Source organism: Lutjanus erythropterus, chromosome 6 (assembly GCF_056507025.1).
Source record: "Lutjanus erythropterus isolate fLutEry1 chromosome 6, fLutEry1.hap2, whole genome shotgun sequence".
NCBI classification, from domain to species: Eukaryota; Metazoa; Chordata; class Actinopteri; order Lutjaniformes; family Lutjanidae; genus Lutjanus; species Lutjanus erythropterus.
Genome location: NC_139322.1, coordinates 10,468,089 through 10,492,236, shown reverse-complemented (window position 1 = coordinate 10,492,236; position 24,148 = coordinate 10,468,089). Strand labels below are relative to the sequence as shown.

The window sequence follows — 24,148 nt, the reverse complement described above, 5'->3', positions numbered from 1 at the left end:
GAATTATTACCCAGACCTGCTTTAAGGTGACCCTAAGGGTCCAGTTCAATATTTTATATTTAGGGTGAAAAAATGGCCACATCATGTGACTCATATTCACTGACACAGGCTGAGTATTTCTGCTTTCAGGTCACCAAAAAACATCAGGCTCGTGTTAAACCAATACACAAGCCAAATTTAAATGGTTTCTCCCACAAATCCATCAGGAAATGTTTGTAAAAAAAATAAAATAAAATAAATTATACTTTAAAAAATGACTCATGTTAATGATTATGTCTTAAAGACAACACAATCTATGTGTAACGGTGATATAAACGGTCGATATGCAAGAGGTCTAATTTACAAAGAATGGCGTCTCTCTTGAAACGAAACTTTTTAATTTTACAGTCCGGTAATGAGGCAAAAAAGAGGCATTAAAATGAGAGTAACAAATATCTCTGCCACCCAGTAATGAATTAATTAGTTCAGTAAATTATTTCAGTGACTTCACGCGTGTAAATACGCACATAAGCAACACAACATGCGGTTAAATCAACGCAAACGTCCGTGTATCGACATTAGCCGAACAACCACCATGCTAAGTGGCTGCCACACCAATAATTCCTGGACGGGACAGCGCGACAAAACTTGACCAAGAAGACCGCCGCACTCACTTCACAAGCTGTTTGAATTCAGCTGAAACTATTATACACACACCACGACACTTGATAACAACCACTCACTGTTAACAATTAGTCTAAACACCGAGCACAGAGAGTACAGTACCTCGGCTGCTGTCTTCAGGCAGGCGGCTGAGAGTGAATGAGTTTGTGATGCAGAGTACAGTGGAGTTGAATGGATGCTGCGCTGCCTAGCAACCAAACGACCAATCAAATAAATGAGATTGGTCTACACGCGCAGCTCATTAGATGTTATTAATGAACTAACTAGTCCAAGTTAGTCTACCCAGAAGTGTGGGTCAGTCTCACACAAACTGCAACATAAACACACTGAAAAGATTTTGTGTCCTGAAAATGTTCTACATAAGGGGAAGAAAAGCTTAAGGAGACATATAAAGGGAAAGTTTTCTCTAAGTACGATGTTACTTAAAATGTCTTTTAGCACAGGCTTTTTGTGAGAAAAAACAAAGGGTGAACCTAAAATAAATTACAACAAAAAAATCTGATAAATGCTGTAAACTCTGTTATAACACATAAAAGGTTTTAAGAGATGCAAGTGGTGGTTCAGAGAGGCTTCTTAACCGGACCCTGGTACCACTTGTTCACTTCCAGGAATAATAACTAACTTTGTAACAATAACAATAACAATGAATGAAATAAATATGTTCATACATGTTTTTCCTTTCCCTATATATTTAGAATCTGAGGGTGAAAATGAGGTTTGAACACTTTAAATCCTCATTTACCTAATTAATTTCTTGTTAATATTTAGATGCCTGAATGAATAAACTGTAAAAGGTGGGTCAATTGTACTTATGCTTGTACTGCTTTTGTGGTTTTGTTGCTTTGCACTATAATTTCCTACTCTATATGTATTGAAAAAAATATATTGTGCAAAAAAATAAATTTGTATACAAGGCAACATCATTTGGTACTAATCCATATAAATATTGGCATTGCTTGATAAGGTAAAGTAATTAAATCTGACTTAAAATAGCCTTTTTATATTACTTTCAAAATATTTGTGCCAAATAGGCACTAATGAATGTAAGTGTTGGCAATGATAAGCATAAACATGTTAGCTTTTCAGTAAACTTGTTGTCAAACCCACTGGCTCATTTTGACCCACTAATGCATCTAAGGGTTAATAATTTCCTTTTTCCATGTTCCCTGTACTGCATCCAACTCTGTGTCAAAAGAAAAGAAGAAAAAAGTCCCTGGTTGATTATGGACAGAAGTGAACCCTTTCATGTAGACATCAGACAAGAAGATGCATAATCTAAATCTAAGGTTTTTAAAATAAGCGCAATAGGGAATCGTGGCATCACCACTTTCAGTATTTTTTTCAATACTTTCCTCCTGGAGTTTCTGCTGCAGTTCGTGTTGGGTCACATCATATAATACATGTACTGAATGGTTAGTCTCAGACTCTGCTTGGCTGTACTAATTCAGTAATCTTAAAATAACTTGCTTAACTTCACTTTAACTTGACTTATTACATTTAAGTGTGATGAGTGCAGTATAAGGGGCTTAATGAGAGGTCAACACAAAGTGATGTCAGATTTTATTTATTTATTTGTTGTAATTGTGCGATGATAGCTCATTGTTGTTCAGCATTTCGATTTCCCTTGGACTCAGGCAGCAGCTAGAGCAGTGGTTCCCAACCTTTTTTTCTTTTCTGACACTGAGTAAACTGACGACACCTGACTATGTGACATATTTTATGGACATCTCATATTACATTCAATGCACAACATTGACAGTACAGAACAGTTCATTGTGTACAACTATCCCAGATAGTGAACACAATAACTGCAGGGAATTTCAGTAAAATCAGTGATTTGGATTAGTGTTGTATCCTCTCTGATATTTTTAAGAACGTTTATACAATGCTCTGTCTGTATTGTTTTTTAAACAACCCTCTGCACTTCATAGGCTTCTTTTTTGCGTTTCAGATGATAGCAGCACTTCTTCTTCCTGAAGCTTGGTCATTATTCCAGTAGTAGTTCTAGTGGTTGTTTTAACTGTGTACTTTCTTTAATGGAGGATGAAGATGTTTAGCAAGTTTAGAGAATAAAGGCTCTGTGAATACAGCTTGTGTTTAGGTCTTCATCATGGCCTTATCCTGCCAGTTTTTTGTTTTTTTAATATCTTGAATATTGTTCTAAAATCTTTAAAAATAACAATTTCATTTAGTTTTTGTCACAGAAATGAACGAAATACCGCTGCAACGATTGATCGATTAGTTGCCAACTATTAAATTCATCACCAACTATTTTGATAATTGATAAATCACTTTGAAAAAAAAAAATCAAAATTCTCTGATTCCGGCATCTTAAATGTCAATATTTTCTGGTTAATTTACTCCTCTATGACATTAAAGTTAATATCTTTGGTCTGTGGACAAAACAAGACATTTGAGGACGTCACCTTGGGGTTTGGGAAACCGTGTTCAATATTTTTCACAATTTTTTTTACATGTCAAGACTAATCGGCAATGAAAATAATCATTAGTTGCAGCCCTAAAACGTAATGCTGAGATACAGGCGTACTGTATACTATTTTTAAAACATGGCTTCATATAAATGAAGAAATCCTCGCAACACCTAGTGGGGGGTCAGCACCTGCAGGTTGGGAACCAGTGACCTAGTCTGTCTAGTCTGTCAATGTTGTACCACAACCATGTTCACTTGAATCACATGCTCTCTGGACAGTGGCTAAATCTACAGCACCCTCTAGAGGATAAATTGGGGAAGTGGGTCACAGTGTAGAACAAGATTGCTTTGCCCTGTGGAATGAGTTGTGCGGCACCTTCTGCTCTAAAAAAGAAACCTTGCTATATGAAAGAAATCCTCTCTGGCATTCTCGAGAGCTTGCTTGACCTAAAATATAAAATCCTAACAGTCAGTGGGGAGAGCACAGCTCTCATCGTATGTGCGACATTTCCTCCAGGTGAGGTGTCTTCAAGCAGCCTGTGCACAGCTGGTCCATCCACAGAGGAGCCTCATGCTGCAGAGGCGTGCGGCGAGGGTAGAACGTGTACGCGAGGTCGTAATTCAACAGACAGCTGAGGGAGGTCATGTAGATGTCCGAGAAACGACACAGACGTCGGGAGAAGTAGGTGGGGTTGTGACATGTCCTGAAGATGCTGCCGAACTGAGGGTTGAACAAGTTCTTTGTCATCACCCTACGACGTGAAAGATAAGATATAAAATAATCTGATTTTAAAGGTAACATAATATGCAAGATACATTTTTTTAATGTTTTTTGAACAAAAATATGCATCCCTAGTGTTTCTAAACAACAGCAAAATATGAGAAACTTCTCTCTTTTTTGTTTGCTCCCCTTTTTAGAAAATGTGTTCCCACAAATAAAAATATGAACCCACAAATGAGCATCATGTGTCTACTTTAAAGGGATAGTTCACATAATAATGAAAACTCAGTCGTTATCTACTCGTCCTCAAGCCGAAAGTTGGCTTTAGTTTTTTAGGAGACTTGAATTATACCAGATGAACCGTATGGAGGCATTTTATGATTTTTTTTGTGGCTGTTTTTTCCATTTGATAACTGGTCACCATTCACTTCCATTGTTTGGGAGATTCTGCAGCTGAATTATCCCTGTAAGTATTGGTGCATTCAAATGGGGTTGTGTTTAATGTGTTTATGAGATGAACCCATGTGAACGCACCCCTCATGTTGTGTTCACAACATTGTGAACTGCAAGTTTTCTGTTAGTTCCAAGTTCATAACTTTCTATTCATGATCTCCGTGTGGTAATTACGAGTTCACAAATTCCATCTGAATGCAGCATTTGTATGAATTCTTTTACTCAGAGGAGGAAGGGGGCATGCCCACCACCATCTACTGTAGAATAACACACTGACTATACATGTAGATAAATACCTCACACAACCCCACATCAAATAGATTGATCTACCTCTTTAAATCCAGATCTTTCATGGATATACTATGATACATTAGTGATAAAAGTCAGGGTCATTGAGGTCACCGAGTGACAAATGAGACTGAATGAAGATAACTGCACTCACCTGAGCTCTTCTCTCTCTTTCTGCCATTCCTGAAAAACCTCTTTAGACTCTGGGTCCCGATGTGTCTGAGACAATGAAGAAAACAAACTATGAACAAATCAAGGTCTGTTGTTATATTAGAAAATATTAAACACACACACGGTTTGTATTCTTTGGTCTGAAACAAAGTCAAAAGTTGTGTTTTAGTCATTCAGTTTCACATGACCCGAGACAGCCAGGCCTTGTAAACAGAAGTTTTGTTCATATAAAACATATACTCAAGTGCCTGGGTTACTTTTTTGGCTTCCTGTTTTGTCAGCATGTCATCATAGCAGTTGATGACAAACAGCTGAAAGCGCGTCAGTGTGGACTGTCCTTTGCCGTCAGTTCATTTAGCAATTTGAGGCTTACTAAGCATGACTAACTGCTGGCAGTGATGTCAACATCTGTCTCCTTTAACCCCTAATGCATTTGGAGTGCGGTTGGTATTTGGTGAGTTAGAGCTCTGTACAATCCAGGGATTAACTTCTCACCTGCAAACGCTCCATCAGGCCGGTTAAAGCCTGCAGCCAGGTGAGGTTCTGAGCATACCGGTCTGTGCAAACAACTTTGGTTTCCTGCTCCAGCTCAGGAACTATGGCTGCTGTTCGCCAGCCATGTCGCAACATCAGGTCCTACCGCAACAAGTGAAAATGCTTTGGTTAAACTCTGGTCTATACAGTCATCAAGGATGCAATATCTTTATCCAAGGGAGAAGCAGCAGACAGCAACAGGGAAATTTAATCATAAAAACATTAGGTTTCCTGTTAGTATGATTTTGTAGTTCTTTTGTCTCTCTTTGATAAGAGTTTTGTGTCCCGAGTTTCGTGAGGAACAGATGTTTTATGTTCCTCATGGTAGTTTTGTGTCCCCTCAGTGGTTTGGTAGTGGTAGCGGTGGTGGTTTTTATCTCTTTGTGATACTTCTCTCTCTCTTTTACGGTAATTTTGTTTCTCTTTGTAGTCGTATGATTGATTTTCAAAGGGAAAACTTAATCGTCAGGCTACAAATTCCAGTGGGCTGTTCAGTAATTCATCTGTGTTTCTGATCTGCTTGTAGAGTATAAACCCAGTAGACCGCTTAAACCATTAGGAGGCAGTCAGGTGGTCGTGTTTCAAGTCAAAGCCAAACAGCACTTTGCTGCACACACAGGGAACCAGCTTACATCCCAACTTTTTGTCATTTTCAAATCTAATTTAAAAAAACTCTGCTGCTCTCTGTGGCTTTGATTGATTGGTTTCTCTATTGCACTTTCATTTCTTTTATTGAATTTGGGGTATTATGGTCTGTGTATCTTTCGGTCATTGGATTTTCTATTTTGTGTAACCAAAAATAAAATCACTAGAAAACAGAAGGGAAAAAAACACCAGCTTTTTTCACATTCAGAGTAAAGGAAATAAATCCAGTCAAGCCACTTGACTGGATTTCCTCGAATGACAGGTCACTTGAGCACAGTGAGGCTTCTGCAGATGACAGGCCTTGTTTTGCCATGTCTAAAAATTGTATCGTAGGATCGAACTGTAGGTTTCCAAAGACATTTTAGTCTGGACTAAAGCAACACAGGCACAGTCGGTGCTCTTAAATAACGACTTCTGGTCTCAGAATATGAAAAAAATATTTTTAAATGTAGCTCATCCCTTTTTGACCATGACAAAAAAACGCCTTGCATTTCAATTTTACTTTTTGTATTTTAAACAAAAAATCAAATAACCAGTCATGTGTTTGTTTTTTAATATTCATTACGGAAAGGGAATTCAACAACCTAAAGATACTCCAACCCATTATACTGTATCTTCATAATGCAGTGTAACTTCTAGTCTATTTCACACACTTTGTTATTATGTATTTTATGTTATTTGATATGTTTTCTATATTTTTTAGATTTCAATTGATTTTCTTTAGCTTTTCCTTGGTTAATACACTTCATCACTTTATATTTAGCATGTTGAATTGCCATTGTTGAAAGGTGCTATACAAATAAAGTTATCTTGCCTTCCTTGCTGACTGTGTCTAATCAGTACCTCAAAATAGCACTTCAACAATACACTGTATATGTTTTTAGCTGTTTGTATACCCTCTACACAGTAATCCATGACATTAATTCTAAGTTTAAACAGTACCAGGCAGTTTGTACTGCCATCTAGTGTTTAAAATCTTAACTGTGCAGCCCCCTCTGGCCCCACCCAAAAGGGGAATTTACGGAATTATGCAATACTCAGAGACTCAGACAGTGGGCTGTGTTCACATGTGTTTGACAGGGCCTGGACCATGAGTTATTTATAAGGGTTCATTTCAGTTACCGCTGGTAAAAACTATTAAATGTGATATCAGCAATCCTGAAAATGACACTTCTTGAAAATGAAAACTAATTTTCCAAACTAAGATAAACAATGTGCACTAAAGGCTTTGATACTTACAGCCAAGTCACTATAAAGGTGGTCTCCAAAGTAAAGAACCTTTGAGCCTCGCCACCCTGTCAGTCTGAGAAAGTCATACAAATTCCCCTGCAACAAAAAAGAGAAACACAAAGCACAGGCTGTTCTCTTTAGTACATTGAGAAACACAGAACGTAACAAGTAAAAACATGTAACATGTACAGCACGTAGCAGCCACACACAGACATCCAGTAGAGGGAGAGGACCGGGAGCAGCTCAATCATAAGGCAACATTTAGCTCTCAGTGAGGTAATACGGACCTGTTTGTAGACCTGTCCTTTGTCCAAACTATTTATCTTTTCCCACCGAAGGTCTCCATTACCATCCAGCCGTCTGAAAGGTCTGTAAGAGAAACCATTGTTAAGGGCATCTGTGAGATCACTCCCCAAAACAAGACACTGAAGTGAATGTATCAAGTAAATGATTATGTCTACCTGCACACAATATTTAAGTTTATGCCTTTATTCTAAAAATACATTATTGCTACTAAGCTGTTTACGTGGCTAATGCACGTTAGTTATATTCAACTAATATTGGTGTTTAAATGCAGTAATAGTAGCACAGCCTCCCTCTTTCATTAGTTCAACCACCTTCTTGAAAATGTTGGTGTTGTGTTATTTGTGCATATCCAAAAACCTGTTGATATTTAAGTCTTTCATGATGTTAAAAGTAGGTGTGTTTCTCCTTGCAACAAGAAATGTAGGGGGCTTGTCTTTTGTGTATACATCTCTACCTAACATTTACAAACTTTTGGCTAGATTGTTCGTTTATAACACACAGACCTGACTGTAAAAAGACAAGAGGCCATGAGCTGCAAATTGTGGTAAAAACCCAGACTGAGTCATATAATCTGATCGTCCAAAGAATGCTCCTAAAACCTGAATAATATGGGCAAATCCCAAATGTTTTAATCAGAAAATGCCCCATTTTGCATAAGACGAAACAAAATATGTGGCCTACTTGTATCAGAATTTTGACATATTCTGAATAACAGTGGAAAATGAATGTGCATGTTAATCATTGATGTGACTGTTCAGCTCTACTAAGTTTTTGACCACATGAATATTTCTGAAGTAGATGATCATTGTTCTGGTCACCACTTTCATAAACTTACTTGATGCAGTCAGTGAAGAAGTGAGGTTTGTCTGCCTGCACAATGATGACATCAAAGAAGTCTCTCCAGTTTTCCCCCACCATGTGTTTCATTCCTTTATCCCTGCGCACGAGAAATTAAACAGATTGCAACAGAGCAGTTTAGACTCATTGTGAGTCAGAGTGGACACAGGAAGACAATGTGGGCCACAGATAGGTCACACTTACACAAAGCTGAAGGGACTGTTGGTGATGAGGAAGAGTTTCTTTCCATGACTGACCAATTGGTGCAAAACAGCATCCGTCTCCTCTCCTCTCAGAATGTACTTATCTGTAAAGAGAAGGAGCACACAGTGTGACTAATGTTATTTTATGTGCAACAATATGCTGGCCTGAGGAAAAGGGTTTCTTACCAAGATCTTCCATGATCCATTTGTACATGTAGCCTTTGAGGTGAACCATGCCAATTGCTTCCTGAGGAATAAACAAGTGTTACATGGAGGCAAGGAGTATTTCCTACTGGGAGACTAAACTGCAGAAAGACATAGTCCATTATATGAAAAGTTTTTCGTGTTTTCTATCAAAGCGGATATGGTGACAAAGCAGACACACAGTTCTTTGTTCTACCCATGAGAGTCCATTGCAAACTTTGACTGAGCTCAGCAGATTCCTGAGCATGCAGCCGGGCCACAGTATGTGAAAACAGTCAAATACAACAGATCAGTTTGATTCTCAGCATGAGCTACAGGGCGAGGGCATGACTTAAAAACAGGTGCAACATTTAATACTGTGAGAGTTGGCGGGCAGACTCACCGAGACGTCCTTGAACAGGTGAACTGGATCATATTCAATGTCGTTGGTGATGAAAAAATCATTCGCCACAGCCAACAGAGTCATCTCTGGGATGGAGAAGATGTCCATGAACTGCTTCACTTTTGGTCCCTGTGATAGAAAATATAGTTTAACAACCTCTATTATACACCTATTTTTGTCTTTTTGAGGGGAGTACAGGGGATCTTTAGGGGACAGCAGGTCAACAGAATATGCCACACTGAAGTACTGTACATCATCTGAAAGCTGGGAACCTGAAGATTCATCTGATATGCAGTTTAGCACTGTGTCAAGTTTGTCTAGTCATAAATCTGTCATTAACACTGTGTTTTGGTTAGGTGTCTGTTCAAATTTTGAAAGTTCAGCCTGCTACCACCTCTGAAAGATGGTGTCTGAGGAGTCTGGAGGAGTCTGGAATGTAATGAGGTGTGCTCTTTGGTTTGGAACACAAAAGTTCAAAAAGAAAAAAGAACATCAACAATGACCAGGGTAAACTGTGACCTGCATTTCGTGTATGTAAAAATTCTCTCTCTAAAATGTAATTATACTGACAGACACTTACAGGTTTTGGAGCAACAGATGCAACATATTTTTCTCCTCATCTGTTATTTTTTTTCCTGCATCAATTTTAATGTCAACCCATGTCTTTTTTCACCCGAGACACAGTCTGTTTTTTCAGTGACACAACATGCGTGCCTCCGTTATTGCAGCCCAGGAAATTATTATTATGAGCCACAGTGTGCCCTCTCTGGCTTCCTCCTCTGACACGGGCAGTGCAGCTGTGTGTCTGAAGAACAGACTGAATGAGGCGAGGCAGCGCTCAGTGCTGATAGAAAGGCAGTGAATCAGAGGAATAGAAAGTTATTTCCTGATTGTTTCGCAGCTGTTATGATATAAATACAAATAAACACCCTTGCACACTGCAGCACTGCCTGATTCTGTCTGATTGTGATGTTACAACAACTTCATGACTTCTTCCATGATACTTTTCTGTCCAAACATATTTCCTCATATAGAGAAATGAGGGCACAGCAGTATGCAGATTGCAGACAACAGGCACGAGCCTGTCAGTGTAGAATGATTCTGATCCACTTACGCACGGTGGTAAGAACAAACTGGGCCGGAGAGAATGTTTCATGAATCAGATGGTAAGTTTGTGTGGGGAATTATTTTGTGCATACAGTAAGAACATTTCTACGCACATGTTGGTGAATGAGGCCCAATGTCTTTTTCAGAGACATCCCTGCTTACTTCAGCAAGACAATGCTAAGACAAATTCCTCAGGTGTTACAACAGCAGTCTACAGCTATCCCACTGAAAATGTGCAAAATACAACACTGCAGACAATGGAGACGTTTACTGAGTGTTGTTAAAAGAAAATGTGGTGTATTGCAGTGGTAAACATGCTCCTGTCTCAACTCTTTTTGGAACGTGTTGCAGGTATTAATTCAGATGAGTGTACATGTGCAAAAAACAATCGTGTTAATCACTGTGAACTTTAAATATCTTGCCTCTCTGCTGTATGCAGTTGTATATAGGGCGAAAAGTTTTTGTTAATTGTTGCATTTTGCTTTTATTTATATTTTATACAATTGCCCAACTTTTGGGAATAATCTCCATGGTCTTTTGAATGACTTCTTAATGACATTTGGAACCATTTTCATTACAACCTTTATCCACTGAGAGGTTGCACTGAATACAGAGCCAAGTCCCTAAATGAGATTATGAGTCAGACAAAAACTATTTTGCTCAGGACTGTTTTCAAGGAGAATTAGAAGATGGAGAGGCAAACTTCCTGCTGCAGAAAAACACTTAAAAGATCTAATGGACTGAAAACTATTTGAGCCTAATTCAGAACATTACTTGAGTCCAAATTGCTCCCAATTAGTAAACAGGTCGGATTAACTTTTGTGACTGTCAGACTCAATAGAGATTATTTCTTTTCCTGACTGATTGAGTGCAGCATCTAAAAGATGGTAACAAAAACAAATTATTTTGTTGGACACAGTGTTCTTGTGATCAGCTTTTCAGGGGCTGGGACACTGCCTTCCAGCTGATTCATGTCGACAATGGAACAAATACGATTACAAAATTCAACATCGGGACTTATGTAATAATAAATCCAGGAAAAGCCAGACACTTGAAATATCTGAGGACGGTCAGATTTAATCCTGAACTACATCCATGTTTGAGTGAGATTATGACAGATGTATTGAGCCCACAAAGTTAAGAACAGCTTCCCCATCTGTGCCAAAACCAAACACGTGTTTCACAGAGAACATTCAGCAAATATCTGAATATAAACTGCAATAACTAAAATAAATATCAGGCCGCTCTCACCAGCCAACTGTTTAAAGTTATTCCAAATATTCAAAGTCAACTGAGCTGAAGTACCTGGTATAGATTCAGGCTTCATACACTTCAAACACTTTTAATGTGCCAACAAACATTTCCAAACTCTCACAGCTTTTATCATCATATTTATTTCCTTTATACACTCAGCAATCAGTGTATATTGTCCCTTTGTTTATTTCACCAGCTGTCCATATTAACTTTGATTGCATGTTTTGATCATAATTATTTAATGCCCACTAATTTCAGCACAAGGAGACAAAAAAAGACTTTACACAAACCCTGTAGATTGTCCAGTTGTATTCATATTTCTGTACAGTACTACATTCCTACTCACTTTTCCATAAAAGCCACTGTCCTGCTGCAAGGGGACATGGAAAGTCCCCCCATAGAGCTGAAGGACCTCCTCATCTGGCAGTGGGCTCAATCCCCTGGAGACATCAAATATAAATTAAATTAAATTAAATATTGTAACTTCAGTAACAGGAACATAAAAAAAAATTGCGATGTAACACCAGATGGAATATTACAGCATCAGCTGGTTTGAGCGACTTAAAAAGTGAGAGAACATTGTGTTGAAAGCGTGTATACCCCTAAAATTAGACGCCTGACACAAAAGATGGCAACACCTAAATCTTTTTTAGTCCACCAGGTCAGTAAAGATCAGGGATTAAAAACATTTGATCAGCTGACTATTGAATTTAAGTTGCCAAGATCTGATTTTTATCTGCGACCAGCAGCTCTTTAGGTTGCGTCATCTGTAGGTCGATTGGTCCACAAAAATTCTCCACGATTTAGGCTGCCGTTGTTTTCACTCTAGGAGGTTGAAATTTGGCGGACAAGTGTGTGTGAAGGTCTGTGTTTATGTTCATACTACGGCTAAAAGTGGATGTGGCAATTGGAGTCACCTCTCACAAAAAGGCTCATAACGTCTACATGGATTCACAGACACAAGATTTTGTGGAAAGGTTAGTCATGAGCCGAAAGACAGCCTTAAAGCCAGTGGAAAAATATGTACGTTTGATTTTGGGCTGAATTGTCTCTTTAAAGGAAATGTTGCAATTGGAATATGTGTTTGTTGAATTTTGTCCAATAAACATAAAATTGAACTGTGTGTCATTACTTCATTTCATGTCATAAATATATGATAATCTGCATGGGAAATAAAAAGAAAGACAATAAATTAATTATAACTGTGATCAATTTGACCTGAACAGCTATGATACATACACATAAAACACAGTGTCTTACCGATACACTGTTCCTGGCTGAATGTAATGGAAGGCATCTATTTTCATCAGAAGTCCCTACAGAGTGGGGGAAAGAACATGTAATTATCATGGTAATTACCAACCCAAGGAAATGTAAACATTTCTCTTCCTACAACAGGAACTCTGAGATTTAACAGACTTTACCTTCTGGATGTCATAGTGAAGACCACGAGCAGCAAAGTTGGGAATATAATCATATCTGCTGATGTCTTCAGGGTACTGTCAAGCAGGAGGACAAAATGGATAAATTACCTTGAGAAGCAACTGTAATGTCAATATAATTAATACAACTACTGTAAAACATACCTTAAAGTGTTCTATTAGGAAGCTTCTTGCTTTATTATAGATCATTGTGTTGAGTGCGTTTGAGTACAGGGCCAGTGTATAGTCATAGTCAAAGCCATAGATATCCACTTCAGCCAGGCTGACCTCGTTGTTAGCGTAGATGGTGGAGGGGTTGAGGAGGTTACACGTGCCTGGTGGAATTAGGTCTGAGAGCAGACAGGAAACACGCATTCAGATGAAACAAGACAAATCAGACAGACATGAATGACTAAGCAAAATAAGGGAACAAAACATGAGTCACTATTTTCATTTAAGGGAGGGCAGGATTAGGCCTTTCCCAGTGCTCAATTCAGATTTGAACGTGAAGACACAGCTGAAATGTTCTGTTTTATTATGAAACCTGCTGATTGTGCACCACTGTAGAGAGGAATGAAGTAATTCCACTGCTGTTCTCAATCCAGCGACATTGGCAAGCTCATCGGAGGTTGCGTAACGTGCTTGCAGAGTATGAACTGACTTCTTAGTGGACTAAGTTCAAAAGGAACATTTTGTACAACCTTTACATATCAGCAGTATTTAATTTAATTCATGGCTGAATGGGAGCAAAACATCAATTTCCTCTTGTTTTTTTTTTTTTTCATTATCAGCTTTATCAGTTTTGCTGCCCACTGTTTTGATAACAGTCATGCAGCTAATACATGGGCACAGATTAAACAAACTGTTTACAGCTCCTAATACCCTGGCTGGAATATGACACAGCGTCACTGCCAGTCTATAGGAGAAAGTGGGCCATGGCCTTCTGTCCTGGGACAATCCAATGACAGCTGCAGCTGGTCAGCAGACATGCCTGTACAACTGCACCAACCCTGAGGCCGTATTTATTTATCTGTAAATGCCTCTGTTTCAGGGTTCAAAATTAACTTTTTTGCACATCAGCAAAATAGATGGTGAATGCTCAAAACTTAACCAGCCCCTCAATAGATTAAAATAGATGCCACTGTTTTTATGGCTGGAGCAAATAAACCACCTGCATATTTTACCAGCACTTGGTCTGCTCTATTTCCATACTGAGTCATATTTCAAAAGGTTAGATCTCTGAAATTACAATTCAGACTGAGATTGCCTGACCTGGACTCAAATATAACCCACTATGTTTAGACATCATATTATGCTACTGTATCAGTTACCCAGAATAAATGTACATGCATTACACTTTAAAAAATATATATATCATGTATGCACTAGTGGACTGTACATAAGTACTTTGTATTTTATCTGCACTTCTAATACAACTTTTAGGTATTGTCCTTCACTTCAGTATTCCCAGTTCATGCTATTTATACTTCTGCTCCACCACATGTAGTCATACTTGTATATAGAGTAAGATTTTGCATTAAAAAAAAAAACTATAATCATGGATGCATGGAATGGAATTTTTAAGCTGATACTAATAAACTACAATTACCTGCTTCTCGTGGCCAGTGTCAATAAGATAACCAGTAATTTCACATTTTTGTATTTTAAAAAGTTCAAGTTCATCCAACAATTCAACGTTACGTAAGTACTGTATGGGAGCATTATGTTGCATAATGAGTACTTTTACTTTGTTACTTATCTTGTTTTTTTTTATTATTATATGCTGATATAATTATACAAGAATAGTAATGTTTCTCTTCAGGGATGTTAATGATTAATCATTAAATAATTAATCACTGTTAAGAATTTACCCAATAAAAATTGATTAACCAATAATATGTTTTGTGTGCCATTTCTCCGCTCACTGGTTCCCGCACAGTTTGGTTTGGTGTGGGAAGTAGCAGTATTTGCACCCCGTTTGACATTGTTTTGTTTGGCAGAACCATTTGTTGAATAAGAGCAGCTGTTTGGAGCAAGAGATTTATTGTTTGATTACTCTGTTCTTTTTTTAATTGTTTGTTCTTATAAACTTGTTTCACGTAACTAATGTCCCACTAGAATCAAATCAAATCAGTACTCATATTTTTTACATACTTCTTATTTCTTTTACATAGAATTTCTCTGTGCTTATATAGACATGTTTTCATGTAGTTCTGCAGGGCGTCTCTGCAGCACTACAGTACTTCATTATAACGTTGTTTTGTCACAGAGCAACCTCCGCAAATAGAGCACATGGCCACATTAAATTTCAATTAGGGCCTGATTAATTGTGCAGCACTAATTGTTATACAATAATAATAATAATAATTACCAAAATATAATAACACACTGAGCATATATGGATAGAATGTCAGCAACTCTGAAATCTAAATATTTTGGAACATTATGAGCAAAGTGACTCAATTTAACGTCGTTATGTCATAAAGTTTGATCACACTCAAAGTTTCATATTTTTCATGCTTCAGACAAAACTGTCAGTTCTGTTTCCTTCATTACACTGTATATATTTATAGCCAACATACTGTTCAAACCATATAAATAGGGATGTAACAATATATCACATCTCAATACCTTACAGGACTGCGACAACAGACACTGTAATATTACATGGTTATTTTATCTTTTTAAAATTATTTTAATAAAGGACGGCTACTGCTGCATTGTTTTTGTTTTGCAGTTTTTCATGCATAGTTCAAACATTCATTGCCAATGACAATTCATGCCAATTTATTGCACATGCTTAGGTCATGGCTGGCAACTTCTACTTTATTTCATTAAACAAGGAAGGCAGAACACGATAAATTAAAGGGTAAAACCAATTTTATACAAACAAAAAATGCTGTACACATCAGATTTATTATTTAATAAGGGACATTTTTCCAGGCTGTCATTTTTCTTTGTTTTTAAATATCATAATAAATATTGTATTGAGTACTTTTAGTGTGATATTATTGTACCATGAGGTTTTTTTATATTGTTACATCCCTAATATATAACAATATAAAGCTCTGGTTTACACTGGCATCAATACTGCACTTATTTATTTATTTATTTATTTATACTGTCCATTTCAATACTCTACAACAGTAGTGGACAGTAGTGAAGTACATTTACTTGAGTACTGTACTTAAGTACATTTTTTGAGTATCTGTACTTTATTTGAGTATTTGTTTTTTTGGAAACTTATTACTTTCACTCCACTACATTTCAAAGACAAATATTGTACTTTTGACTCCACTACATTTCTAGGAAGGTTGTTGTTACTTTTTCGACTAAGCACAGATTTGAAGTCAGCTGTTGGTGTTTTTTCTTTTCTAAAATGCAATTGGTCACATGCTGTGTTCCTCACAGAAGGAAACCAATCACAGTAGCTCCTCTCAAATGGGACTGATGTAAAAGTGGAAATATGTCATCCAGGCGCTCTCTGTAACAACAACAAGGAAGCTCTCCCTCTGTCATTCAGACAAAAAGCAGTAATGGTGATGGCAGGAGAAAGACAAAATGAAATCTCAAGATGTTATTATAGTTATTCATTATTCCAGGTAGCTTTTAAAGTTGGATTGTTTTTATTGGGGTAAAAATACCACATAATTCATGTTTATACTGCCTCTGAAGCCAGAAAGAAATCTCAGTTATTTAACAGACTTGGAGAACTACTTACAGTTGGCTTCAATCTAATTTTATGATGTGATTTTAATACATTTACATCAGAAATTGACAACAGCTATCCTTTTTGGTTGTGATTGTATTTCTATGCTGAAGTTTTTACGGGTGTTTCCATGGGCTTTGTGTATCAGAGTGGTTCTACAAGCAAATCAGTGCATCATCAGTTGGTTTCAGAGAGTTACAAGCTTCTGTAAATGCATCGTGAAAACAATACAACAATGTACTGATATTAGATAATGTACTTTGTAATTGGTACTTTCGAATACTTAAGTATTTTTAAAAACGTACTTTTGAATACTTAAGTATTTTTAAAAGCAAGAACTCTAGTACTTTAACTAAAGTAAAATTTTGACTGAGCAACTTTCACTTGTAGTTGAGTAATATTTGACCAGGAGTATCTATACTTTGACTCATGTACTGAGGTTGAGTACTTTGTCCACCACTGCTCTACAATATTCTTGCATCTTAACACGTTTGTGTCAGCATTATTGTTTACGTATACTGTAGTAACCCATATATTTTTACACGTTTTCTTAATTTTCTGTCATATATTGCAGTATAAAGCACGTTTTCACTATTTCTTATAATTTCTCTATGCATATATAAATAAATTCATTGATTATCTGATCATTTCCCACCGAGAAATGAATAAAGTAGTTAGCTAGCCGTTACCTAGTTGTCAGTTTAGCTAGCTCCTTAAAGTTAACGTAATATAAAGTCAGGATGTTTTGAGACCAAATAGAGGAAAAGGACAAATAAACAACGACTTCCTCTTGTTTTGTTATTGTTACTGTTCATGAAACTTTATCCTAAAAAGCGCCTGGCATGACAGAACCAGCAGCTTTGATGTGCCATCTGTCCGCTTTGGTTACTTGTAAAGAGGATAAACACTGCTAGCTAAATCACCGACAGAACAAAATGTCTTCACCAACGGTTGGCACACAGACAAGTTGATGCTGGGAAACAGAGAACCCTGGTGACGTGGATGGGTAATTATAACGCCTCCGTTTTGGGGGAAACTTGGTGCCATGAAGGGGAAACTCACTGCTTACCATGAACGAGCCGTTTCAGGTCATTGTACCGAGCCCACAGGTAGGACCGCTGGTCCATCGGAGCCGTGCTGGAGGTGAAGCACCGTCTCCTCACACCGCTGACACCGGGAGCACCCACGGGCTCCTTGGCTCTCTTTTTCTCCCCGACCGTCGGACCTCTGAGAGGAGGCTCGCTGCAGGACGGAGTCACGTCCTCCTCGGGCCTGTCGGAGCTCGAGCTGCAACTCTCTTTTGTTTTTTCGCGGCCCTGCTTTCCTCCCGCAGACAGCCTGCAAGTGGTCGACAGTCTGTTCACTCTGACGGACCGAACAGCTGGAGGGGTCCTGTTGCCTCTGGTCCACAGTGTCCGGGTTAATGCTGTGCCCACTGTCTTTAGAGACATTTCTTAAGTTAAAGTGTCCAAACGTCCAACTGCTGGGGTAAATAGTGCTGCTGCAGCAGGCTGCCTTGCACATGAAAACATACCCTCGCTCTGAGTATAGACACGCCCCCTTTGGTTTGAAGGGGCGGGGCGGTAGACGCTGCAGCCAATCAGAGCCATAGACATGATGTGTGGTCATAGCAAACAAAGTGGTGGAGCGAAAGAAACAATCCCATGCTGTGAAATACCCGACTACACCCAACCACTGTGCAATCTTCAAACAAATAATCCTTTTTCAAGACAAGATCATTGAAAAAGTGAAGTTTAAACTTTATGTACAGCATGTCAAGGCTTTGGGAGACTTGGATTACATATTTATTTCTTGATTTATTGTGAGTTGTTTTTTATGTTAAAAAAATTGTCACCATTCAGTTCAATTGTTTGGGAGATTCTACAACACTGTTTTCCTGTGAAACTCCAGCAGTGTTTTGTGGACTAAAAAACAAAACTCGGCCTTCAGTCGGCATGAGGGTGAGTAGATAGTGACTGCCCCTAGATTTCGGGTCACATTTGTGCCCTGCTTGACCTCTGTTTGACCACCACCTATTTCCAGTTCAGCAGGGGCTTTTACAGGCAGAAACATGGCTGTGCTATGGGCTCACCTGTGTCCCCCGAAAGTGGCTAACCTCTATATGGAAGAAGTAGAGAGCAGAGCCCTGCACTCCTTCAGAGGAACAGCTACAAGCCACTGGTTTGGATATGCTGACGACACCTGGGTCAAAATCAAGACACAGGAAGTTGAAGCCTTCGCGGATCATATCAATGCGGTGGACAAAAACATCAGTTTCACCTGAGAGGATGTCCGAGGCAACAGGTTGGCCTTTTTGGATTGTGCAGTGCACATTGAAGAGGACAGAAGCCTCAACATCAGTAACCCACACAGACCAATATCTCCTCTTTAACTCACACCACCCACTGGAACACAAATTAGAGGCCATTAGAAAACTCCATCACTGAGCACAGAACATTCCAACCAGTCCGGAGGGGAAGGATGGAAAACTACAAACATCGCATTCCTGTGCATTTCAAGCCCAGCAACACCCTGAGGCAAAAGCTTTTCCACCCCGGACACAAGCTGGAAAATGTAGTGTATGCAGTCCAGTGTAGTGAGGAGTGTACGGACCTGTGCAGATGGGGAGACAAAACAAGCAAATGGCACAGCACAGGAGAGCCAGTTCCTCAGGTCAGGACTCAGCAGTCTATCTACCTTAAAGCCAAGGGACACTCCTTTGAAGATAGCAACGTTTGTATTTTGGCCAGGGAAGACAGATGGTTTGAGAGAGGAGTAAAAGACGCCATTTTTGTTAACCTGGAGCGGCCATCAGTCAGACCTGAAGAAGCTTCTTGGATGAGAGGCGAAACGTCTTCAAGAACTCTATCAGGTCCAGTTGCCTGCGTTAACTTTTGTTATGAATACCACGACCTGGATGACTGAGAATCTTCGCAGACAAAAAGTATTGATGCTTTTTCAATATCATGTGTTCAAAAACAATACAATACTAACATTTGATGGTATCAAAAGTACAAAAGCTGTTCAAAAAATGTCTAAGAGCTTGTTTAAGACCTCAGTTCAGTTCAGTCTTCATTGCCCTGCTTGAAATTTGGTTTGCAGCAAAACAGACAGTGTTGAGTGACTTTTTCTGTTTGAGCTCATACAGAAAGAAAATGGGAAAAATCCCATTTTTAGTTCTTGGGGGAGTGTGTTCCCTTTTTGCCGTGGTATAGAAAGTAGCATTGAGTATCGTTTTCTTATACTAGCATTGTATCAACGTTAATAATTCTGGTATCGGAACAACTCTAGTATGTGTGTATGTGTTATCTTTATTGAAAAATTTATGGTTATGCTTATGTTTGCAAGGCGGGATACGCTTGCTATGTATTTTGTTTCTATAAGACTTAAATAAAAATCATAACTGTATACAGCCTCCAAATGGAAAGGTGTGACTTGGTGAGCACACCACTAGATGCCACTAAAAACACCCAGCTGTGTTTTGCATGTTTTTGCTTCTCAATCACACCAGTGTCACTTAAACCTTCCTCACAGTTTTGTATTTAATTGCTCTTGTATAGAATAGGATTGCATAATATACTATACTATAATATAGAATTGAATACTTTCTACAGTATATTTTACTTATTTTAATTTTACATATCTCTTTTTTCTTTTGATCTGTATTTAGATTCATAACCTGGAAATCTCAGGGTCCCTACAACTGACCTTTTAATGAAACTGTGGTCTATCTTTTCCTTCTGTGTAAGACCACATCATCGCCTCGCCATTTGCTTATAACGGTTTTCTAAATAGACTACTGTACTGTTTATCTTAACTTCTCCTGAAGAGATCTGGCACTTATCAAACTGAGCTTGGGGATTCTGCTTTCAAATGTGTTGCTCCATTCTCCCAGCAACAGTCTACAACAGATAAACTTGATATTGTGATATTTCTTAATAGTTTTGAGGAATTTGTTTTTGTAATCACAATCAATCCTATCAAGGACCTGTCTTCATCAGATTTGATTAAAAATGAATAAACAAATCAGAAGAACATTTGAACAAGATGTACTGGTCTGTTTACTTTCTCCCATTTCCCAAAAAATTCCAAAACATTTAATTGAGATTTAGTGTTTACCACTAAGTACCAGCAACAGATCACGGCTGTTTAAATGTTACCACAAAACAATAGTAGCCTACTGTTTAATCCCAATTACTAATAATCTGTAAACATCCTGTTACACACAACTAATACTGTGATCAACCTCAAAAAAACAAACATACAAATGTACAGTGTTGGCTTGTTTTTATTCTTCATGACAAAAGTGGTTCACAGGTTGATGAAAGGAACTTTGCATACACATAAAAAGTTGAGGACCATCAAATGCGTAATGCGGAGTGTGTGCATGTCATCCTCGAGAACAATTTACACAGAATGCAGACCACATAAATACAGTTAAAATATTTATACAACAATGGTAATTAAATTAAAACACATCTGCACAGAGCGAATTAAATAGATTAAGAAATCCATTTACAACCTTCAGAGCAATACAACATAATGTTAAAGCATTTCCACTTTTTAGCAGAGTTCATGAATAGTCAGCTAATTCCCCTGGCGGTTCAAAACCTTATCGTAACATTCAATCCATAATGTTTCTTAATTTCCTGCATTTATAATCTTGATACAACAGCTTCTCACCACGATAGCAGTTTTGTAAAATAAATATACTGACCATTAATTTCAGGGGCAGCTTATATCGAATGATTCATTAGTTAATACTAAAGAGTTCATTGCACATGCTAGCTAAAAAGTGAAAATATTTTACCAAAATGAGATATCACTGTACTCAGTGCTAAAACTGCTCAGTGAGTTTCCTCAAAAGTGAGTGAGACAAACCTTCAAAAACATCACAACTACAGTGTTGAATAGTAGCCTCTAGTTAGAAAATGTGATGTTGTCTAAAAACAACAGACAGGATCAAAACCAAGGCACTAAAAATAAAAATCAATCAGCAGGATGTATGTGGCCTCTTCTACTAAACCACAGGACAGTTGAGCTTAAAAAAAAGTTGATGTCAACATTTTCTTGCATTCAGTTCTCTTTTTGTTCTTAAACAGCCATTTCCATATGTGGTCAAAAATATGATTGGTCTCATCAGGTCAATTCAATTTGAATTTAAACTGCATTCAATGAGACAGTGTTAACATATGTGCTGCTGTCCTCAAATCACAGCTGTGGCATCTATTCTATAAGCAACATGTTTTGGTATCAACAGATGCGTATTTGTATGTTTCTTTGCAATCCAGGCCTCCGTGTGTGGAGCTCTGACTAGCAAAGCATGTTGGAAGTTCCGTCTCCATTGAAATATTTTATTTTGCAAAACTTATTTATTTGTTGTTTTAGGTCAGAATGTACTACTAGATGTGAATCACTGTGTAATGCTTTTAAAATTATGGGACAATATTAGTATTTTAATTTTCTACAAGCAGCAACTCTAACAGCAGCCTGTTAGCAGCATTATTAGCATTCCCAACTGCAAACAATGGATGCTGTAGCCACAGGAGCAGGAAACTGGCTTGCTGTGGGGTAACACTAGTCCATTACAACATGCTGACTTTGGTAGCCCACAAAAGCAAGGTGACATTAAGTGATGAAATCATGAGTATTGTAGCTTAGCTGTTCAAATGAGTGAGGAAAAAGCAGAAGCTGAATGGGAACTGTCATTATGACCATGTAATCAAGAGAAATGAGCATGGCCGAACATGTTTGTATTACTTATAGGTAAACCAAGCCACTTGAATTCTGGAGTGAAGTGAAACCGTGTCTAATAAAACCCACAGCTCAGCCGATGGGACGCTCGCACTCGTGCCACACAGGACTCCCAGATGACATCCAAGAGCTGCTTATTGTGGGAGATGCTAAATTGCAAATTAGCTGCAGCCAGCAACAGTAAACTGAAAATGAAGGTGAGCTCCCAAACTCACCATGATCCCAAAGAACAGCAGGAAGTCTACAGGCACTGTCCTGACTTGGACTGCATAGTTTGCAAAGTAAGATGCCCATTAAAGGGACAGTTCACCCCAAAATCAAATTTTCCTCTTAAGTGTAGTGCTGCTAATCCATGTAGATTGTTTTGGTGCGAGATGCCAAGTTTTGGAAATATCAGCAATAAACTGTTGTGAGCAGATTCATGTAGGAACTATTTTCCTTCAATGCTAGGAACTGTAACTACTTTGTTTTTGCAGTAGAATCTACTATAACTACTCGGGGTGAGACAAAAAAATGATTCTGAAGTACTGTGAATCTTTTTTTGTAATGATTCCTGAATTTATTTTTTGATCGCTGTATCGGTTTTCTCTATATATAAATAACGAGTGCTTAGTCCGTTAGCTCAATTCTAACAGATAATGGAAATCAGCATCACGATTACAGCAATATCTTAACAAAGTGATCCATTTTACTTAACATAAAACATGAGCACATACTTACAGGTATATATTTATTATGTTGCTCTTCAGAAATAATAGCTGCTGATTTTACAGTGCTGACTCAACACTACACACTGAGCAGCTACACCAAAACTCAAAATTTAGTTTCAAAATTCAATTTCATAAGAATTCAAGAATGTAATTTAAAGGCTCTTTGTGCTGTGTGCATTTTTCAGGTGTCCATTCATTTTAGCCTAACAAACTGTATAGCACCAGGATGCTGAGCAGGAACAGCTAAATGTAGCAGTTTACTTCAAAAAGTATTTAATTTACTATTTTTATATGCAGAATAGAAATGCTGCTGCTGAAATAAAACTCAAAGACAGTCTAAAATGCGACGTTCATTGTTTTCGGAAGTATGACTGATGATATACAGTCTCCAAAAGTGTATGATTCAAGTTCCTATGGTCTAGTGTTAAAAAAGCTAATATAAATTGAAATTAAATTCATTCAATTAAATTCTCTATACTAGAGAAAAGGTAGACATCTCCACAGCCACTATCTCCAAATCTTGGAAACTCAAATAAAAAAAATCTAGATTAAAAAATAGCACTACAGGTAAGAGGAAATATTTTTGATTTAAGGGTTAATTATCCCTTTAAAGATCTCCCAAATCTTGTACTGGATTACTCTGTGTTTGACCTGAGGTGGTGAACTTATGGCTGGTCTATTTCCATCAATGAAACAGCAAGTTTACTGACCTCTAGTTAAAGGGCGTGGCAGATAGGCAGAAGCCAAAGAGCCAGACACATCACGGAATAAAAAAGGGGTGTGTAACTGTACCATGAGGAAAAGGAAGGAACCTCAAGACAAAAGCAAGCTCTCTACTTTGAAGGACAGCAATTCTGTTAGTAAGGCTGCATTGTTCTATAAAAACAACTACCTGGGAGAGCTACCACAGATGATCTAATGGCCTACAGACACTAAAAGACGCCAGACAGGCCTGACCAGGACGCCAGACAGAAGGCAAGAGGGTAAAGACGTACAGCCTTGAAACAGATCATAGCCTTGAATCAGAGTCTGAGGACAGTAAATACTGTACATGAAAAGTCTCTCAGTTCTGGAATAAATACTGTCAATGGTTCACCACAACACACAGCCTTGAACAAGACCAGA

At 38.0% G+C, this 24,148-nt stretch overlaps 1 protein-coding gene across 1 annotated transcript; it reads right to left on the bottom strand.

Moving 5' to 3' along the window:
- Positions 1 to 2,211: 2,211 nt before the first annotated feature.
- nt5dc2 (5'-nucleotidase domain containing 2) lies at positions 2,212 to 18,102 on the bottom strand. Its single transcript, XM_084720528.1, has 14 exons — positions 17,629 to 18,102; positions 13,016 to 13,200; positions 12,854 to 12,928; positions 12,690 to 12,745; positions 11,776 to 11,869; positions 9,069 to 9,197; positions 8,669 to 8,729; positions 8,484 to 8,586; positions 8,278 to 8,379; positions 7,424 to 7,505; positions 7,146 to 7,232; positions 5,223 to 5,363; positions 4,711 to 4,775; positions 2,212 to 3,846 (listed from the first exon to the last, which is right to left on the bottom strand). The coding sequence occupies exons 1-14, from the start codon at positions 18,008 to 18,010 to the stop codon at positions 3,585 to 3,587; spliced, it is 1,824 nt and encodes a 607-aa protein (XP_084576654.1). The 5' UTR covers positions 18,011 to 18,102; the 3' UTR covers positions 2,212 to 3,584.
- Between the last annotated feature and the right edge of the window lie 6,046 nt (positions 18,103 to 24,148).